This window comes from Bos taurus, chromosome 13 (assembly GCF_002263795.3).
Source record: "Bos taurus isolate L1 Dominette 01449 registration number 42190680 breed Hereford chromosome 13, ARS-UCD2.0, whole genome shotgun sequence".
Lineage (NCBI taxonomy): Eukaryota > Metazoa > Chordata > Mammalia > Artiodactyla > Bovidae > Bos > Bos taurus.
Genome location: NC_037340.1, coordinates 39,142,839 through 39,164,571, shown reverse-complemented (window position 1 = coordinate 39,164,571; position 21,733 = coordinate 39,142,839). Strand labels below are relative to the sequence as shown.

General features: G+C 49.8%; 1 protein-coding gene and 1 long non-coding RNA gene across 3 annotated transcripts in view; one reads left to right on the top strand and one right to left on the bottom strand.

Annotated features, from left to right (window-relative positions):
• SLC24A3 (solute carrier family 24 member 3) overlaps positions 1-21,733 on the bottom strand; it is a 445,825-nt gene that overhangs the window by 172,267 nt on the left and 251,825 nt on the right. The window contains exon 3 of the mRNA XM_025001037.2: positions 10,711-10,787. Within this exon, the coding sequence (XP_024856805.1) occupies positions 10,711-10,787 (77 nt within the window). The remainder of the gene's footprint in view (positions 1-10,710; positions 10,788-21,733) is intronic.
• On the top strand, positions 14,179-16,815 carry LOC112449287 (uncharacterized). Of its 2 annotated transcripts, XR_003037787.2 has the most exons (4): positions 14,179-14,798; positions 14,896-14,947; positions 15,052-15,224; positions 16,138-16,815. It is a non-coding gene; the product is annotated as an uncharacterized lncRNA (long non-coding RNA). The 2 variants fall into 2 exon arrangements; XR_003037789.2 differs by lacking the exon at positions 15,052-15,224 and having other exon boundaries at positions 14,189-14,798.

Below are 21,733 nucleotides of genomic sequence, written 5' to 3'. Positions count from 1 at the left end.
CAGCACAGCTCTCCTGCCAGTGTTCAAAGACTCTATCTCATTATTAGAAAGATCACAACGGGAAACATTCCAGTCTCTGCCACATCTCACAATGCAGGACACCCCTTCCCCTCCCTTCCCTGAATCTCCATGTCAACACCATCATTAAGCCACACAGAGACGAATACACTCACAGAAGAGCTTTTCCCTTCCTATCAGTTTTTATTTTTTTAAAAAAGACAAGGACCAGCTAATTTTATAAGGGATGACACAGTAAATCATCTCGTTAGTCATCCTGAGTTCTTTCCAGTTTGAACAGACTACTCTCTGAACTGACTTGTCTATTTACTATAGCAAGGGAGACAAGAGGATTCACTTTTTGCCATTTTTGGTATAGAAAAATCTGGTTTCTTTGCTAGCAAAGAGTGGAGCAAAACGTTCAGGCAGTGGCTAGTCATGGTTCTCACACGTGAGAACCGAGGCATGTGTAGACACTGCACACGGCAGCAGGATGGAGGGTCGATGTGGAATCAGAGGAAGGGGTGCACCCAGGCACCCCAGGTTCGATGAGCTTGAAATGACTGAGGAACACGAGGAAGGTCTGAGGGTGGGAGTGTACTCGGGGTGAGGAGAGTAGGACATGGATGTGGAGAGGTGGGCAGACACAGAACGTGCAGGCCAATCCCCACATATATCATTAAAGGACTGCCTGGACCACTGTGTGGGACGTGGACATGAGGGGAGATCCTGGTCCAGGGGAGGGTGATGGCAGCCTGGACAATAGCCATGCCAGTGAGGATGGAGAGGAGATGGGGATAAGACACAGTTTGGAGGTGGAAAGGCCAGGATGAGCTGATGGCGGTGGGGTAGGAGGGAAAGAAGTCAAGGCTGATTCTATGATTCCAGCCTGAGCGATTCAGTGGATGTGTTTCTGAGATGGCCAATCTAAGGGGCAAGAGGGTTTGTTGTCTTTTAAAAACCCATGGCTCCATTTCAAACTATATTCCAACTCCATATCAATCTACACTCCCTCTTCAATGGAGTGCTGAGTTGCCAAGGGAGAAATTAAACACACTCACACACATACTCCTTTATCCAGAATCCCACTTTAAGTAATTGTGCCTAAGATGGTAAAATGTCTTTCCTATTGCCTTTTAAAAGAGGGTTATGGTACCCATAGATAAGCATCTGTGTATGTCATGTGTGCACTCAGACGGATGTGCACACATCCAGCCTGGGGATAAAATTGCCCTCTGGGACTCGTCCTCTGCAGAGGAGAGTAATAGGTTTTGCCTCAAGCCAACCCTGTGAAACAGAAAAGCAATGAAGTCAGATGAAGCTGGGCCTGTGTCCAGGAGAGGATGAGAGGGCCAGCACGAGCCAAAGCTGCTGGTCCCATCACAGTTTCAGATACTGAAAACCACTCTGCTAACTGCGCTCATCCCTCTAGTTCACAGCACTGAGGAAAAGACAGCTTTAACAAGTTCAAGAGGAGAAAAAGTAGATCCTCAGGCTCCTACCTTTGTATGTAAAATGAGATCCATCAAAGCACTAATAACATAGCAGACAAGACAGACTCCATGTTTACCTTTGGAATCCACTCCCAGGGCAGGAGAGGGCCTTGTATTCTGAGAATGCATCACGAGAGTCCATGAAGAGCATCCCCAGCCATGGGCCAAGGATGAGGCCACAGGTGGACCTAATTTACATTCTTGCTTTGTCATTTCCAGGCAAAAGAGCCTTTCATCATGAAATCTATTTGCAAATAGCTCCTAGTATTCTTGGGAGTAAGATGAAGCAAGCCTTAGGAAACAAGACTTTCAGAGAGAGTGTCACAGGTGTCCCAGGAGTGGAGGACACACACCCATTGGATTAGGAGTTGGGTAGGTGGGTGCCATCTTCGTCCCTGGGCTGACAGTGAGAGGCAAGTTCGATGGCTGACAGTTTACTCCAAATATCCCCTAAACCAGCTCCCTGGGATCTGGTTCTAAATTCCCCAATGAAAGAGGGGCCACTTATTGAAAGGGCAATTTATCTTTGGTGTTCCTTAAGATTCCTTAAATGTAAGAACAAGAGAGGACTGCTGCTGCTGCTAGGTCGCTTCAGTCGCGTCCGACTCTATGTGACCCCAGAGACGGCAGCCCACAAGGCCCCCCCAGCTAGCAATGGGAACAGTTCTGGAAACTCTTCAGGAGCTTCTGAAGAGGGTGAGAAGCTCTTGGGATCTCAGGGAAGCAGGGGTAGGGGGAGATGTGGCAGAAGAATCTGGCTCCGTCCTCACTGTGGCCCCCCAGGTTGAATGGGCTTAGCCAAAGCTACACCCCAAACCCACCTCTGCCCACTCCTTAACTGAGAACACATTTGGGTGGTTTTCATACTCAGGCACCAGCTTCAGCTGCTGAAATAACATCTCAGCAGACAGAGGCCAATGCTTCAGGGAAAGAACACTGTGATTGTCACCAATGACGTGTTTGTTCAGATGCTACATGTTGGAGCACATGTTCAGAAAGGACTCTGAGTCCTTGTGAAATTGGGAAACAGACACAGCTCTGTAGGGGCTACAGACATAGCTCCCTGGGGCTCTGCAAAGCCCAAGCTACCTAACAGCACCAACATCGTGGAGACAAGGCATGTAACTGGAGTCGGTGGTTTCAGAGGAAAGATACTGCAAAATTGTAGTCGGTATAGAATATTGTTCACATTGGGACTGTTGGCAATGTCATCTCAGAGGAACACATAAATTAAGTTTGCCTTGTAGGTAACAAAATAAAGAAAATAAAATAGAGTGGGGACAAGTGGACCAATAATAATAAATTACTATCAATAATGACAAAATATTGATAAATAAGATGAAGAGCAGCATACAGTAGGCTGCAGGTGTCCGGTCCTGATAGGTAAATATTTGGTATCTAAGCAATGTGCCTGCTCTCTCCCATCACCAGTTGGGGCTCCTCATTAGATCAAAGATAACACTGTCTGCTCCAAGCTCATTCTCTAAGCTTCTCTCTATTGCACTGGGTTCAGGATGTGAACCAAAGAGACAGTAGATGAACACCTGTAGCGTCTGTCCAGAAGGGGCTGGGTTCTCATAATTTTGCATCTTCTATAGCCTCATGGGTTTCAGAGAGAGAACAGATGTGCATAATAATAATGGTTGTTGTTTACTCAGATTGTGTGTGACTGTTTGGTGACCCCATGGACTATAGTCCACCAGGCTCCTCCGTCCATGGGATTTTCCAGGCAAGAGTGCTGGAGTGGATTGCCATTTCCTTCTCCAGGGGATCTTCCTGACCCAGGAATCGAACCCGGGTCTCCTGCATTGCAGGCAGACGCTTTACTGTCTGAGCCACCAGGAAGCTAATAATAATGGTAGGTAATATCTATTCAGCCTTTTCCCTAGAAGCAGAACTAGATTCCAGGATTCTAGTGCAAGTCTTTTAGCTGCGAGGGAGGAGTCTCAGAAAGTGACCCCCCTCCAATCCAGAAAAGAGCAGGAAAATAGATCAGGGAGGAAGGGGCTGCTGATCCAGTGTATTATCCGTAAGATGCTGGACAGGCACCTGCTGGGGCACCTGGGGGAGACAGGGCTGAATGTGTTTCCCTGTGCACATCGGAGGCATAAGGGAACAAAGGTATTTATCCATCAACCCCTCTCTGACTGAGGGCTACTTCTGGGGGTTGATAATTTCCTGGCACTTCTGGGCTGCCCTGCATTCTGGTAGAACAGGCTCTGGGGATCAGCAAAACCCTGGACTCATGGGAGCAGGGAACTGGGGTTCAGGCAGGCACACCAAGCTATAAATACTAAGTGGGTACAGGGGGCCTTATCCCAGCAGCGCCAGATACTCTACCAAGAGCTCTGCCCACATGCCTTCATATGTTCCTGAAAGCAGCCAGATTCACCTCCAGCGACTGACAGGGAAGATGAAGCTTGACCAGGCAAAGCAGATTGCCCATGGCTATGCGCCTAATCAGTAGAAAAGCCAGGACCGACACTCAGGTGGGTTTCACTCAAAGGGTACGCTCTGAGCCACCACCAGGCTTTATATCCAGCTTGAGGTCCTGGGGAACCAGCCACTGGCCAACATGTGTGCGGCCCGTGGGGCCTGATGGTCAGACTCTGGCTGTCTGAACTGGGTCTCACGCAAGGAGAGGAGTGAGTAACTTAAGATCTTTCGAAACATAATTTACCCTCTTTGTGCTAATCCTCTCTGGACACCAGTTTTAGCTTTGTGTTGACACTGACAAATTAAGGACATGCTCAGCACTTTTGCAAAAGTAAACAGGAAATTCCACAAGCTCTTCTAATCATTTTTCTCTTCCAGGGTGAAATCCCTTAACTAAACACGTCTGCCTGGCCAGAGAGTTGTTGCCAGGACCTTGCTGACCAGATCCTGTGGGTCCCCTTATACGTCGAAACCCCTGTGGCAGCTCCTCTCTAAGGACCCTGGCCTTGGAGCTATAGAAAGGCCTCTGGGCCCCCGTGTCCTGGTGTTCATGAGGATGGGGCCGGCTCCCAGTGGGTCTGACTCTGGTCCTTTGTGGTGGGCTAAGCACAGGTGAGCCACCCTTAGAGAGATGTACGGTGAGGAGAAGGTAAGGACCAAAACACCTAACATTTCTTGAGCATCTACTATGCACTCCCACTTTATAGATGTGGAAATCGAGGCCAGGAGAAGTTCTGTGACTTGTTCCAAAGCCCCTAGCACTTTGGTGATACACAAGCTCTCCTGCTCCTAATCTGGGTATCCTTCTCTCTCATCAAACATCTCATCTTGCAAAATAGGTTAATTGTCTAGCTCAGGGAACTATAGTCAATATCTTATAATAACCTATAAGGGGAAATAATTTGAAAAATAATATGTGTGTTTATGTAAAACTGGATCACATTGCTGTGCACCTGAGATATTGTAAGTCAACTATACTTCAATAAAAATATATATTAAGAAAAAAGAAGCCTATACATAACCCCACCCCCCACACACACAAAAATCCCATCTTGGATGCCTGGTGGCCTGTAAGTGCCTTCTACGCATCGTGTGTGTATGAGTTGCTAAACCCAGGCCATCGCTTAGATGCCAAGGGTAAAGGAGTAGCGCCTCTTTCCTGGAGACCTTTTTTCCCGACCACCTCTGCTTTGTGATTTTGAGTTGACAATGCAAGAAAAAGGAGGGATGATGGTCAACTAGAATCTCTAGGTCTTCTAGGGAACACCCTGCCATGCACACATGCTCAGTTGCTCAGTTGTGTCCAACTCTTTGCAACCCTATATGGACTGTTCCTCTGCCTATGTGATTTTCTAGGCAAGAATACTAGAGTGGGTTTCCATTTCCTCCTGAGGCTACTTAATTTATATTAATGAAAATAAAATAAAATTTAAAGTCAGACTAACCTCTCAGTTAGACTAACCAAGTTTCAAGGGCTCAGCAGCTCACATGGCCAGCAGCTCCCTTACTGGACTGAGCAGAGAGAGAACAACTTCATCAGCATTAGAAGGTTTGAGATACCACTGTTTTATAGACTTAAAGTGTTTAGTCTCAAGAGCAAAAAAGGAAAGGAATGACCTTGGAGAGACAAAAATCACCCCCCGGGGCTGAGGTGGAACTTTGATGTACGAAGCTGCCTCTCCAAGTAGGGGTGGGGGCAAGAAGGGCCCCTTCCACATTCTACTGGCACCCTGGCCCCTCTGACCACTGAGAACTAGCATGTGCATCAATTAGTTTATTCTTTGGCTCTTAACAAAAGCACTCTGAGCCTCAGGGAGGGGAGAGGATCCAAGGACACCATTCCTTAAGATATTATAATTAAACAGATGACTGGAAGCAGCCAAGGCCCCAGGGAAAAGATATCCGCCCTGTAAGGCTCCTTCCAGAGCCCCTCCCCCATGACTAAAAGGGGACTGAAGCTCGGAGGAGGCAGGGAGAGGAGGGGAGTGCTCCCCACCTGGGATGGGCTCTCCCCGTTCTTCAGGAACACGTCAAAATTAGCCTTCACCCTGCTCCACGTTGGGGGTGAAGTTGGAGTTGGAATTCAGGCCACAAAGCCAAGACTTCCTTTGGGATCTGTCCGCCCTCCTGTGCTTCAATCACCCCAACTAAGGAAGACCTGACTAAGGGTATCCTGATCAACATTAGAACATTAGAACAGACGGTGAAGCAAGTTTTCAGACAAGTGTGTTTTCCTGGGGATATTCACTGTTGATAGAAGTTTGCAGATGACGGATTTCCACTCTACCAGGAGCTTCCCAGGTGGCTCAGTGGGTAAAGAACCTGCCTGCAATGCAGGAGATACGGGTTCAATTCCTGGGTTGGGTAAATCTCCTGGAGGCAGGCACAGCAATCCACTCCAGTATTCTTGCGGAGACAAGAATCCCACGGACAGAAGAACCTGGCAGGCTACAGTCACAGAGTCATACATGACTCAGCACAGCACAGTACAAGGAACCCCTGGGTAAAGAAGGTAGGAAGGAATCTTTGTCTAGTGGAATCTCAGGGCTGAAGGTTTCTGACAGCCTCACAACCCGGAAGAACCAAGGAAAATTAAAGTCACAGTGCGGGGAAAGTTTAACCAGAAATGGCTGCTTGATTTCCACAAAGCTCACAAAAAGGAGGGAAGTAAAAAAAAAAAAAAAGGAAGGCAAGCTTGGACAGGGAAGATTAAAGTGTAGTTTCAGGGAGTCAGAGCATCTGTGACCAAGGGCCAGCACCAGGCCAAGGGCAGGGGCTGTACGGAAAGCCTCCCACGAAAAGCAAACTCACGATGTCCGTGTGCGACGGGCTGTGTGAGCTTAGCTGTGAAGCTTAATCAGGTTTCGGGACACGTGCTAAAAGGCCTGGGTGCTCTGGTGGAGATCCCAAATCACTGCCAGCTGCTCCCTGGGGTCCTCTCTGGGGCGGCCTGGGTGACAGGACACAACTCTGGGACCCTCCCGAAGAGGGCCTGCCACCCCTCACTGGAGGAGGCCAGATGACGTAAACAGCCATTTATGATGCCCTGAGGGGTGTTCGTCAGGGTACCTGGGACCCCAGCCACATGGCCCTGAGCCGACCTCCGGCCTTCCTGGACCTCTGTGCCCTGGCAGGGGAGAAGAGTGCTCTGGGTTGCCTCTGGCCATGCCTGACCCTATTCCCCAGGCAAGGAGGGACCACTTCCAAGCCAGTGCCTGAGTCACCTCCTGGGGCCTCCCACCCTTCAGACCATAGTTTCCACTCCCTCTAGATCCTGAGCTCTACATCTTCCATCGCAGGTTTCTGCTTCCTGCCTGGAATTCCCTTCCCTCTTCTCCTTTGGAAAACACCTGCCCACTCTTCAAACCCATTCCACTATTGGAGCCTTCATTTCACTCCTCCTGCCCTGGGGGCACCATGGCCACACTAACATGCAGCAGGAGCCATCCAGGGGGGATCTGCCTCCAATACAGCGGGCTCCTGCAGAACAATACAGTGAGCTGTGACCAGACTGTTAGAAGGGTCCAGCCTGGTGCCACCATCCTGCAGGGGCTCAGAGATGCTTCCCAGAAGGCTGAGAGCAGGACTTTATATGTAGCTCCTACAGCTCTGACTTATGCATTTAACTGTTTTCTACTGGTGACAGGGATGACTCAGGTTAGCCCTGGCAGCCTTTCCTACACTCAACGATGTAATCTGACAATTCTTGAGCTTCAGGTGTGCTGGGTGCCATGGTGGGTGGAGCTTGTCCCAGTGCTGAACAAGTTGGGACTGAGTAGCTTTTGTTTTGTGATGTCCAGACACTACATGAGGGTTTCCTGTGAGGCTCATGTGACGCTGCAGAAGGAGGGTGGGATGGGTTATATTTCTGAGGTTGGACAATATAAACTTGTTCCCTGACTCTGAGGAGGCCACCAGCAGGCCCAGCCTGACTAGATGCAGCAGAGGGGCTCCTCCTCCCCCGAGCCTGGGACCCCTGCATCACCTGCCTGCATGTGGATCCCCCAGGCAGCAGGCTGGGCTTCTCCACTGGGGTCTCCTCCCTCTGAGAGGCAGGTTGCGGAGGAAGCCTGAGTGGGCCTTGGCTGCAGACAAAGGCTGTTTGGGTGGAGAATTCTGGAATTCCAGGTGCTGGAGCATGGTCTTCAAGGAATGAACACTGACTTTGGCCCCTAGACTCCTTGCCCTATGGTTTCCACAATGCAGGGCGCAGGGCAGGGCAGGCTGTGGGATAAGACACCAGTAATGACAAAGTGTGAGGCTGCAGGTTTATATCCACTCCTCTAGGCAAGGTGGGGTAGAAGGCAATGGCAACTCACTCCAATACTCTTGCCTGGAAAATCCCATGGACGGAGGAGCCTGGTGGGCTGCAGTCCATGGGGTCGCTACGAGTTGGACACGACTGAGCGACTTCACTTTCACGAATTGGAGAAGAAATTGGCAACCCACTCCAGTGTTCTTGCCTGGAGAACCCCAGGGACAGGAGAGCCTGGTGGGCTGCCATCTATGGGGTTGCACAGAGTCAGACACGATTGAAGTGACTTAGCAGCAGCAGCAGCAGCAGGCAAGAGGGGAAAAAAAGTACCTTTAAGCAAAGGCCGGAATTATCCTGCTTTGTCTATTTAGCTTTCATGCCTGCCTGGGAACTCACTGCCACAGATGGCATAGGCCTTACGGAACCCTTGGCTCATGAAGGACAAGGCAACGTACCTTCCTCTGCCTTCAGCTGGGTTCAGAGGATCCTGGGGCTGGGGGTAGTGGAGGAGGGTGGAAGGGCCCTGCCTTTGGCTGCGACAACACCCCTTGGGAGACGGAAGTTTGTGCTGTTTGGGCTGAGAGTGGAAACCTCATCTCTCAGCTGTCAAGGCATCAGGGCGCAGAGGCAGCCAGGAGTCCCAGGTCTGATGCAGTGCCTCGGTCTTCTCAGCCTAGCAACAGGGAAGGTTCCCTGGAGCTGGGGTGGCAGCTGGCATCCATAGTAACTGTTCTGTGCTCATGACTCTCCTGATGGGCAGGAGGGCTGCAGAGGCTGTTTTATCATTTGGGGCCCCTCGAGCCTTTTTTTAAGTGGATGGTTTAGAGGGGTTGGGGTAAGTGGGGAAAGACTTGTAGAGTTGACGGCTTTCATCAGGAAAGGAGTCATGCTTAGGCAGCTTATGGGGCCAGAGGGTAAATATATTGCCAGAAGTCGCTCACAAAGCAAGGACAGCAGAACCAGGCTCTACCCCACATCTGGTCTAACTCCAGAGCCCGTGGTGTGGATGGAAAAATAAGGTCTCTGTCCCCTTCCCTGAGTTATGGTGGGCGTGTGACTGCAATAGAGGCTGGCAGAAATGACTCGTGTGACTTCAGAGGCTGTGCCACTCAGGCCATGGGCTTCCTCCTTGTCACCGCAACCCTCCCTCTGCAAGCCCTGGGCTGCCACCTGGAGCCATGCTGGAGGGGCCACACAGAGGTGCTCCAGTTGACAGTCCCAGCTGAGCTAGTCCTCTGGGCACTGCAGCCCAGACACCAGACATGGGAGTAGACGAGCCTTCTTCAAGGGGTCCTCCAGCAGCAGTGGCTCCAGTCCCAGCCATCAGCGCCACCACCAGCCATCCAAATCTCCCATCCTGGGCCCTGGATCCCGGGGTGCAGCACCCACCTCTGTGCCCTTTCTGAACTATTGATCCCTGGAACTGATAAGCAACAGGATGTAGTTATCTGATATGTCTCCCAATGCAGAGAATGTTTCACAGCAATAAATAACCAGAATGGAATCAAGAGCACGCAGGTGGAGCCCATGCCATGGAGATGGGAAAGAGCACTGATGTGTCTAGTGGAGAATGTGTCCCGAGTCTTACTAGTTCTGCAGGTACTTCTTCAAGACAGAGCCACCTCTGCCCCCCCCACCCCCCCACCCCCACCCCACGCCCAACTCTTGGGATGGGGACAAGGAAAATCAAAAGTCTTCCATCCACTGGGCCTGTGGATGAAGTGCTAGGCCAGGGGTGGAGATTAAGAGCCAGAATACATTTTCATGGACCACCTACTACGTGCCAGACACTGCCCCACCACACGACAGGAAGAGGTCTCGGAGGAAGCCACATGCAAAACTACATCCCTGTTCTCATCCCAGCTGTGCACAAAACTACATCCCTGTGGGAGAGAAGGTGACGAGCAATAAGCAAAGAACTAGATAATATTATGTCACAGGGTACTCAGCGCTGCAGAGAAAAGTAAAGCCACGTGAAGACAGGAAGTTTACAGAGGCAGGTTGGGGAAGGACGGACTCCCAAAGAAGGTAGCATTTCAGCAGAGAGAATCCCAACTCTGTTTGACCCCAGAGCCCACACCCTGGGCATGGGTATCGGGGAAAGAAAATGTCCATGTAGCCCCTAGCGTACACACCTGTGGCCTCTTAAAGACAGGACCTTTGGATACACAGTACCGTATATATAAGACAAACGAGAAGAATCGGCTGTAAAGCACAGGGAACTATACTCGATATCTTGTAATAACAACCTAGAAGGGAAGAGGACCTGAAAAAGAATATGTACACACACACATATAATTGAATCACTTTTCTGTACACCCAAAACATTGTACATCAACTACACTTTGATAAAAAACTCCTTTTAAAAAGCACGTTTGTTGATCACCTGTTTGGGGCTCACAGACCCCACAGCAGGTGTGTGAACAGGAGGGGAAACCCTTCCCCTCCTTTCCCCTCCCTCACCCTCCAACTCCCCCCTTCCAGGCTCTCCCTCAGGCCCCGCAGCGGGGCCATCAGCAGGGTACTTACGCAAAGCACGTGAAGGACCACCGCGCCCTGTCTTCGGTCCTCATTGGTGAAGATGTCATTGGGGAACTCGTGCAGGGCTGCGGGATGGAGAGAGAAGAGCAGCTCAGTACACACAGGTGACAACATTTCAGAACAGGAAGTCTTCAGAGCACTGCCTTCTTCAGTCTACTGTGAACTTGGATGAGGAAAAATGACATTTGTAAGTTCAAAGTTCACAAATCTCTAACTGGGAACTTGGTGATTCCTTCTGATAAGAATAGAGGCAACAAATCTCAGCCATGTTAGAAACACGCAGGGCTGTGACCCCAGCAGACATGCTCAGGACCCACGGTCCTACCATCTGCCTGGCTCCCGCTCACCCCCTTCAACACGGGGGCAGCGTGGAGATCACCACTTATGACCAAGGTTCATGAGGACACCTGGGAACCACTACTGTGCAGGTCTGTGTTCTAACACCCTGACAACTTCATTCCAGTGCATCAGTTTCCTTCTACAGCATCACACGTCCTTGCAAATACTGAAATGTTTCTCACAAGCAGAGGTCTGCGGGCTTCAAGGACTACCCGGGGGTCCGTGGCACATGCAGGGTTAAGTCCTTGCTCTGAACTGTCTGACTGGCCCTCTTTTCCTTGTCCTGCTCTTGCCCTGGCCAGGGCCCCCTTGGCCTCTTAGACTCCCTCCTCCTGCCTCCTACTTCTATACCACATTGCCCTCTGCTTCCTGGGAAGTCCAGTGCAGGGCAGAACACATAAGAAATGTTCTTTTCTGCCCACTTTCCAAACCCAGGACACGGGTGGCTGCTGTGCGGAACCCTGCAGGGCAGGCCTGTCCCTCAACCCCCTGGCCCAGGTTTCCCAGCACTGTCTGCCCCCCACCCAGGGGCGCTTGAATCTGGCCAAAGCGGCACCCCACTCCATGGTTCTGAAGACAACAGGCATTGCCCATAGCTGCACCGCTCCTTCCTGATGTGCCCTGGGGATGGGCTGGCTGCAGTGGGTAGAGACAGAGGCTCTGACAGCAGGACATCTGCACAGGTTTGGGCAGAATTCACAGCAGCATACGCAGTGACCTCTGCTCCCGGCCAGCCGGCACCCATCCTCCCTGCACTTGACACCCACAATGCCTCCGACCCTCCCAGAAAGCTGTTGCTTCTGGACTGTAGACGAGGAACCCAGCGGCAGCAGGACCGGACGGTGTGCTGGAGCATCCACAGGGAGGGCCATGCACCCAGGAGACCAGCCCATGACGCCCTCACAGCTGTGACCTCTTGGATCCTGGCATGGCTTGCCCATCTTATTTCACCTGGTGACCTCTTCCTTCTGGGGGGCTTCTTCCTAGTGGGGACCTGATCCAATCTAAATTCAGCCCCCACACACCAGAGGAGCAATCTGTGCAGCTGCCATGGGGCTTTTCAGTGCTGGGCAGTCAGGGGTAAATGTGACCAATCCATTTCCCACCTTCCTCCAGAGGTAGAGATGGGCCAATATGCAGGTTACTGTATCCATCAGGACAGCCTTGGGAAACTGAAGCCAGGGTCTGCCTTGTGATGGGCATCATATAAAACCGCCATGCGTGGGGACCACTTACCATCAACGAGGAGGACGAGGGATGTGAGGGGCATCAAGGTGCCCCTGCCACTGATACATGGAAGCCAGCCACTGCCTTCCCTCCTGCCCCTCCTGTTGACAGCAGCAGATGGAGGGAATGAAGGCCATGGTGCAGGCAACCCTACCAGTCTGCAAGATGCCCACACCGTGCCTGCTCCGTCATCCTTGCCTCTCTACCAGAGCCCCCAAGAATGGTTTGATCAAGGGCACCATGTCAGTAAGTGACACATTTTTATGTTTTGAATCGAGGCATTTTGAAGGACTATTGCTAATGCTGAAGTTTCAATACCTTGGTCAGCTGATGCAAAGAGTCAACTAATTGGAAAAGATCTTGATGCTGGGAAAGACTGAAGGCAAAAGGAGAAGTGGGTGGCAGAGGATGAGATGGTTAGATAGCATCACCAACTCAATGGACATGAATTTAAGCAAATTCCAGGAGATAGTGGAGGACAAAGGAGCCTGATGTGCTGCAGTCCATGGGATCACAAAGTCGGACGGACACGACTTAGTGACTGAACAACAACAATTTTTATTTTAAATGCCCTGGGTGCTCAACAGTGAGTTTAGGAGTGGAATGACCAGGACCAGATGGATGTTCTGGGCTTTGAGTTTGGTAGGGGAGGGTCTCAGCAGAGATCTGGATTCCCAATAAACCCTGGGGCCTGGCTGGGGCTCTTGGATAGGCCCAGGCCGAGAGCTGTGCCCTTGGATGGGGAAGGACCCACAGAGCCCAGTGCTGGCTCTGGACAGGCAGAGTGAGCGCTGTCCAAAGTGCTGGCCCAGGAGGTGTTGGGTGGGGGTTGGGGTAAAAGGGTAGGGCTGGGGACCAGGACACTCTCCTTCAGGCTCCTCCTTCCTCAATGCTCAGGGGAGTGGGGAGCTTGGCAGTGTTCCCTTCTTGATCTGTCTTCCTGGCCTGGTGTCTGACTCATCACCAGCTGGAAACTCCCAGTCCTTGGTCAAGGGTGCCTCCTGCTGTCAGAACTGGCTAGGAGAAAATCAATGAAATTCTCCATGAGATGATCCTGTTGCCCAAATGCTAGTCCATGTGTCTGACATGCAGTGAGGCCAAATGATACTGAAATGCTGGCGTTCAGAGCAGAGAAAAATTTTCTGCAGGGCCTAGCAAGGCTGAAGCAAGTCTTATGCCTTAAAAACCCCAAACTTCCTGAAAGCTCTCAGCAAAGCCCTTTTCTAGGAAAGGGGAGGGAGAGGCATGGTTGTTGTTGCAAACTTCTGGTGTCAAACCCTTTATTCCTGAGGTCAGGTCATGGTTAGGGAATGACATGCTTGTCAATCTCCACCAAACAGATGTGATTCTCTCTTCTGACATGAAAGGGCAGGTCCCAAGGCACAACTTCCACCCTCCAAGGTCTAGGGCCTGGTTAAGAGGAGGCAAAGCTCAGTTGTTGGCTCCCTCAGGGCCAAGTCTCCAGACCCTGTCTAGCTGTCATAGCTGAGGGAAGCCAGATCCCTAGGACCCAAATGGCCCTCAGGCTCCTCAGGCTGCCTAGACAACAGGGACTGGATATGGCAGGACACAGTCCCAGCCTGGTCCCTGGGCCCCCCCAGCTCACCTGCTGGCCCAAGCCTGGGTGAGCTGGAGGACCCTAGGAGAAGGCCAGGATCCACCTCTTACCTCACTCTCCACCTGATGACCACCACTCTGCTGACCATTGGCTGAAATGCCCATGATTGGTGGTTCATTGACAACTGGTTGCCTGTTCGTGGGACCCAATGCAGTGCTAACCAATGGCCGAGTGGGACCACTAACGGTCACTCACTGACAGTTGGTCACTTGGGAGCGGGGCCCACGGCAGCACCAACCAATGGCTGAGAAGGACCACTAACGGTCACTCACTGACAGTTGGTCACTTGGGGGTGGGGCCCATGGCGGTACCAACCAATGGCCGAGAAGGACCACTAACAGTCACTCACTGACAGTTGGTCACTTGGGGGTGGGGCCCATGGCGGTACCAACCAATGGCCGAGAAGGACCACTAACAGTCACTCACTGACAGTTGGTCACTTGGGGGTGGGGCCCATGGCGGCACCAACCAATGGCTGAGAAGGACCACTAACGGTCACTCACTGACAGTTGGTCACTTGGGGGTGGGGCCCATGGTGGTACCAACCAATGGCTGAGGACCACTAACGGTCACTCAATGACAGTGGTCACTTGGGGGTGGGGCCCATGGTGGCACCAACCTATGGCCGAGCAGGACCACTAACGGTCACTCACTGACAGTTGGTCACTTGGGAGCGGGGCCCACGGCGGCATCAACCAATGGCTGAGAAGGACCAGTAACAGTCACTCACTGACAGTGTAGACCAATAGTTGAGCAGGACCACTAACAGTCCTGAAAAACCATTGCCTGCTAATGGGGTGCAGAGTGTAATGGCATGTGGCAAAGGCCTGGTCTATCACTATCCCACTGCAGAAGCAAGGGGCTGTGAGCAGAGTGGCTCACAGAGCTGGAGGTGACTGGGCAGTGGCTGAGACAAAGGGTGGGTGTGACCAGTCGGGAGGGTTGGAAGGCAGAGGACAGTCAGTTAAATGCTTTCCAATTGCTTCCAGAACGACAACATTCTTACTTGGTGGTTCCCAGTCATATGGAAAGAATGGCTAGGTAAGAATTCCCCTGGAAGCCTCACCTGATGTGGATCCCACTTTATGACAGCTCTTCTGAAAACATGTACTGGGCTGATGATGAAATTATTATGATGATTTCAGAGAGCTACTGCATGACTTGCAAAGAACATTGTAATCATTTTCAATTCCATCATGTTGGAAGCTTGTGTGACTCATTGGCAAAGACCAGTACCTGACGACCCTAGCCACAGGGGACATGACTCAGGAGCAGCCCCATCACCAGAGACCCAACTGGGGCAGCAGTTTCTTTGGGGGTAAGCCCCCAAAGCTCATCACTTATCTCATCAGTAACCCTCTCCACCCCATATGCACCCTACATAGTGCCTGCCAGTACAAAGTTATTTCACAAAGTATTGTTTTGTCCTGGTTCTAAAGCAGTTTGATGTGATGGTGTTTAATTTCCTTAAGGCAAGGGTCAGCTTAGGCCGAGGAAAGGGCCCTCAGTCAGGCGTCTGGAGATGTGGGGCTCATCCCCAGGCTTCTTGTGGTGTGGCTTTTGCCAACGTGTCACTTCATCTCTCCGGGCCTGAATCTGCCTGCTGGCCCATATGAAAAATGGCTGCGGTTTCTGGTCACTGCTCCCTCCAGTCCACGCAGTGTAGGGTCAGTGCATACAGCAGGTGCCTAATAAGTGTTGACAGGATGAAGACCTCTGTGGGGAGGAGACGGGGTCCCTGATTGCAGATAGCATGAGCTGGCCTTGCCCAGCTGGACCAGTGGTTCAGGAGCTGCTGCTGGCGGTTGAGTTAGCTTCTCTGAGGTTGAACAACCCCCCACGTGAGGCCAGCACAGACTCTGGGCCACAAACTCAGCCCCAACAGTGCTTTCGGAAGGGCCACATCTGCCTCTGAGAAGAGCATACAGAGACAGAGTGGCCGAATGGCTCTGCCCAGCACTTCTTGGCCTCGGCTTCCTTAACATTTTCCTGTGGCCGTTGGTTGGGCTTTGAGTATAAGCCCACCATGGGAAATGAGGCCTGGGTTCAGGGCCCACCTCTGTGACTCATGGGTTTTCTTTTCCCCTCTCTGAGCCCACCTCCTCCATTGGTGAGAAGGTGTGTGGACGCCATCCGTGTAGAGTTGCTGGGAAGTGTGCAGACAGTGTGTGAAACACCTCTGCCATGTCATCTTCCTGGGTACCTATTGCTGTTCCTGTTCATTTTAACAGCGATAGGATGTTCGCCCAAAAGGGGGCCAAGGACACATTCCTCACGACGACGGTGTTAAAACACACCAATCACCAACTCCTGCCTGCCTCGCCTGGGTTATTTCTCCGGGATGGTGTTTGGTCCGAAGGAGCCGCATGAGTGCCGGAGCCTCTGATAAGTGCTTCCTGTGTACAGGCTGTTGGGGAGCCCGAGGTCCTTGTGTCATGCTGGCAACCGCTATACATCCAGCTGAAGTTTCCCCCAAATACCTTCAAAATCCTCAAAGTCTCTTTCTGCTCCTCTCCTTCTCCCCCTAATTTTCTTTCCGGTACATCTTGCCAGCCTGGGGCAAGCAGCCGGCAGAGGCAAGCAGTGCTGTTCCCATGGAAACAACAGAGCCTGGAGGGAGCGGATTCCCCTTACCAAGGCAACGGCAATCAGCGGCCTGCTTCTCTCTCCTGGCTGCTTTCCTGGGCCTGAGTTTGATGAGTCTAAATGGAAGTCTGAAGGGGATGGAGAGCTTTTTTTTTTAAAATGCAACAGGGACTTTCATAGCATCTTTAGACATACTAATTGCATACTGATCAAATGAAGCGGCTCAAGATGAAAATCAACACACCTAAAAAGGCCCAGCTCCCTGAAAATACCTGAGTGAAAGGAATCTGGGCCTCTGTGACCAAAACAACACCCTGCTCTCATCCAGGTTTGTTTGTTTTTTAATCATGAAATACTCAGAGCATCTTGATTGCCTGGCCCCTTGGGGATTGCACCAAGAACTGAGGTCCTGACACTGCCCAGCTCCTCTCTGTAGCAATGGGTGACTTCAAGCTTCTGTTTTAGACGTTCTGATACATCTTGCTGCTCCCTGGGCCCCTGGCAGACACCCTGGGAAGCCGAGTCTGCCAGGTGTGGTGACAGCCCCCACAGAGCCCTCCTGATGCTCTGTTGGTGGTCCCATTATGCTGTGCTGACATGTAACCTTCCAATACACTGCAGTCATGCCTTGGCCTAAATAACCCTATGAGCTCCCGGGAGTCAAGACCTCTCTCAGGGCAGCATCCACCAGGCCCAGCGCCACAAAAGAGAATGACACCGAGTGAATGGAATCAGACAGCCTTTCTCCTAGGACACAGCTTCTGTATGCACCCAGGACAGAATTATTAGCTGAAAAATGACACTGGGAGGCACGATTCAATAAAACACCCAACTGAATTCCAACCTGAGTGGTCTTTCAGGCTGTGGACAAATAACCCATTCTTTCCATCCCAAGACCTGGCAGGAGCACAGGTCTAAGCCTCCTGTGTGGTTAGGTGGGGCCATGCAGATGCTTTGGTTAATGAAATGTGAACAGAACGACAGGACGTCTGTTTTCCTGGGTCAACCTCAATAGCCAGGGTCTGACTCACTATTTTGTGTGCTCCTGGCTACATGTCAGGAATGAATCTTTCATCAACCAGGGTCCCTGAGTCAGATATTAGAATCCCATTCCCCTGAGGTGCACATTTGGTAGCCTGAGTAATAAACAGCACTTGCAGTCTCCTTAGCCACTGAGATTTGGGGCTGTTTGTTACCCAACATATCCAAGCCCACTCTGAGCAATGCAATAGCAAATGTGTCTTTGGCATCCCTACGGCATTCTGCACATGAGGTTCTGCCTTGAGACAATCTTTCGTTTCTCCTGTCTTCTCCACTAGACTGTGTGAGGGTAGGAAATGTGGGAGGAAATTTGTTCTTCTGTGCATCCCCCATGCACAGCTAAGTGCCTGCAGAAGAGCAGTTGCCTCATGAGTATTTGCTGATCAGATGAACACATGTGTCATCACTGAAGTCCCCTGAACAAGATTATCTGTGAAAGAATCTATGAAAGTGGATGTATTCACAACTTGAGAAGTTTCAGGCATTCCAGATTCAGTGAGGTTGAGCAGGACACGGGGATGCAACAGGGAGCATGTTGGCAACAGGCAGGTGCAGGCTGCTGTGAAGTCATCATTTGAACTTGCTCCTCAGTCTAAGGACTGTCAGTAACATGAAAAAACTTATTAACAAATCAAAACCATGCAATGAAATACATACTTATTTAGCTCTTACCATGCTCTCAGTACAGTACTCAACCCCAGTCCTAGAAACAAGGAGGATACACAGTCCTGACCATTGAGGAGTTAATAAAAGGTTAGGCTGGGAGCAAGGGAACCCTCAACTCTTAAGTCACACCAATAACATGTGTCCCAAATTGAAGCAGAAAAGTAATCTTTATGGAGTACTGTAAAGATGTATTTTATCACTTTTTCATTGCTTCTATGGGATAGGAATCATTATCTTCAACTTACAGAGGAGGAAACTGAGGCTCAAAGAAATTAAGTAACCAGCCCACAGTCACACTATGTTCTTGGAGGAGCCATCATAATTGGGGTCTGACTTCCTAGCATGTTGATGTCTCTGCAATAGAAAAAGCAGAGTGAATGGACTCAGATAGCCTTTCTCCTAGGATACAGCTTCTGTATGCACCCAAAACAGAATTATTAGCTGAAAAATGATACTGGGAGGTACAATTCAATTAAACACCCAACAACTGAATTCCAACCTGAGTGGTTGGAATTGGGTTTTTTTGTCCCTTTCCTTGACTTTTGGGGGCACAAGTCCCTCCTTTCAAAAGCCAGAACCAAAGTTCCAGACTCAAATAGGTTGACGTGTGTGTGGAAACAAGACTGAACAGCACCTCTGTGAAGGAGAATGTAACAGAGGTCGTGGTAACCAGGAACCTCAATCCAGGGTTCCTCCAACTATTACTACAAAGGTATCCCCAATCAAATTCACTGACAAATGTCATTTCAGCCAAATGTCTATGTGGTGACGTATGCTCACCAGGCAGCCAGGGTTTTCTAAGAACCTGAATACCTAGATTTGAAGACCTTCTTCACCACTCATGAGTTCTGTGGCCTTGAACTAAATTCCTGAGACTTCTCCAGTCTTAATTTCTTACTGTGCAAAATGAGGGCATGAAAACAATACCAGTTTATGTGATTAGGAGGATTAACTGTGATGATACCTATGAAATACCAAGTACCTACAATCAGGTAAGTAATTATCAAAGGGTAACTCCTTTGATTCAAATAACGAGGAAGGAGAAATACGGACAGGAGGTGTTTCCCAAGGCATCCATGCCCACCTTCCTAGAGTCCCATCATGTTCATGCTGGGCAACCCCATCTCTTTTGCATCTCTTTGCGTGAGGGCCTTCTCCAAGGCTGACCATGGGTGCTCTGCCCTGATACTGCAGGCTGGAGAAGCTGGAGAATTCCTATGACTCATGGCCCTGAGAAGGCCAGGAGAAGCCCTCCACCAAAGTCTGATGGGAGGTTGGGTGTATTAGTATCCCAACTCCCTTCCCACACAGGTGGGGTCATGGGGCACATTCTGTGCTGTTTGCTGCTCTTCTCAGCGGGACTAAGTTCCAGCTTCTCAGAGTGACAGCTGGCTTTGTAACCTTCCTTTGATTGATTGCCTTTCCTTCCTTGTCTCACTTCCCAACTCCCCTGCCTAAATCATCTCCAAAATAAACTTGTACTTGAGCTTGCCTCAAGGCCTACTTCTGGCAAATCCATATTTATACAGAGGGAACTAGGAATTCTGCAGTCCTGTACCCTCCACTTCAACAAACGCTACTCTTTCCAGCAGAGAATTCATCCATATTCAGGTGAATTTCCCTCCAATCAGGGCCTCATTCCCATGCATTTATAGAGAAGTGATGCACCCTGCCTTGTCAATAGCAGCACAGAACCGCCTCCCTCCTGAACACAGGTTGAGAGACCATCTTCGCCCTCTTTTTTGTGGTGCAGAGGTTGATCCAGCACCCAAGACAAGCTCCTTGATTTCCACTCCAGGGCTCTTTTCTCTCATGTCCATATTGGCAGAAGATTTTAAACAACCATCCCACAAGCTTTTCTCCTGGAAGAGAACAGACATTCTTTGCAACTGAAGAACCCCAGTCATTAGTTACATAGAATTTTGGCCTGGCAGGGCCCTGAAGTGTAATTCGATGAACTAGAAACATATTTCTTTATCAATAATAAAAAGCTGAGGCACCCACACTGCTCATGTGCCTGAGCCAGCAGCTACTGTAGGAAAATACAGTGATCCCACGAACAACGCTGTGCTCTCTGGCCACAGCCATGGCTGCAGAGAGCAGGAGGCCACTTTGCAGAGGCAATAGCCAGCCACTTGTGTTTGCTGCTCCTGCGGGATCATCATGGCTGTGTCAGTAATGAATTCTTATTAAAGGAAATGCAATATTTATGGTAAATAGGTCTGCAGTGCTCAGAACTTTATGGTCTCCTTGGACTGTTCTATTCCTCAAAACGTCCCTTGGTGCCAATGGCAGAGGCAGGAGGTTTGGATGGATGACCAGGGGTCTGACCCAGGTAGTGCATCCCTCGTGTTCTCATGTCTGCTTATTGATCCAGAGAAATGCAGACCGACAAGCTGATGTGTGCAGAAACCCGGTGCATAGCTCCTCAAGACAACACACAAGGGCTGGAAAGAATGTGCACTGCTTCTCAGCACCCTGGGAGAGGATGAGGCTCTGTGAAAAACTTTCTTAGGAAAAATGTAATTAAATAGTTCTTTCTGAGTGTTGCAATTCCCTACAGGAATCTATGGTGAACACGTTCACTCTTTCAGCATTTATTCTATTGAAGATGAAGTGTGCACGCCAAATGACTGGTAGTTTCAAAATCGGTGATTTTTTAAAACGTTAACTCATCACATTTCAGAGCTAGAAGCAACCTTTAGGGTTCTGTTGATCTACAGATGGAAAGGTAGTTAGCATAAGGATTTGATGAGAAATGCTGTTGAAGTTTTCCTCTGCTTCCCTTTTTAAAACCTGCTCTCTTTTTTCTCCATGATATTATTCCATGATCACCAATTTCAGGTATAGAAAGTAGAGGTCATTTCATATGTTCATCAGTTGGTTGGTAATGAGTGACTGCTGGGTTGCATCATCTTGGATGGGGTTCATTGTGGTGAAGCGCTGTGACCCACTAACGATGGCTCGGCCATGGCTATGGGAAAGCAAATGGGGGCATGTGTGCTTCTTATTTCCCTGCACTGAGCTCTGCTGACAAAAATCCTAAAAATAAAGCGAATTGTCCCTTCTTACTCCTGGCAATAGTGATTACTCTAATTTCTTCTGGTCTTTACCTACTTTAGAGTGTAATCCACTGAAAAGCTGGACAGAGATTAAAAGTGCTTCAGTGACCAACTATACCTCAATTAAAAACATATTCAGAACTCAAATTGTAAAAAAAAAAAAAAAAGTGTTTCAATATGATCCCCCAAAGATGCCAAATATATTCAAGCAGATGTATTAGGTAGCTATGTATTTATAAATATTAGCTTGAAATCTAGTCTGTAGTAATGAAATAAATATCTAAGAAAACTCACAGCTAGTTGTAGGAAGAGATGTAAATAAACAGAAAGTTTATTGTAAATAAACAGAAAGTTTATTGTAAATAAACTTTCTGTATATTGTAAATAAACTTATAGAAAGTTTTCTGTAAATAAATAGAAAAGTTTGTTTTGCCAAATATTTGGCAAAACACGATTTAATATTTGGCAATCT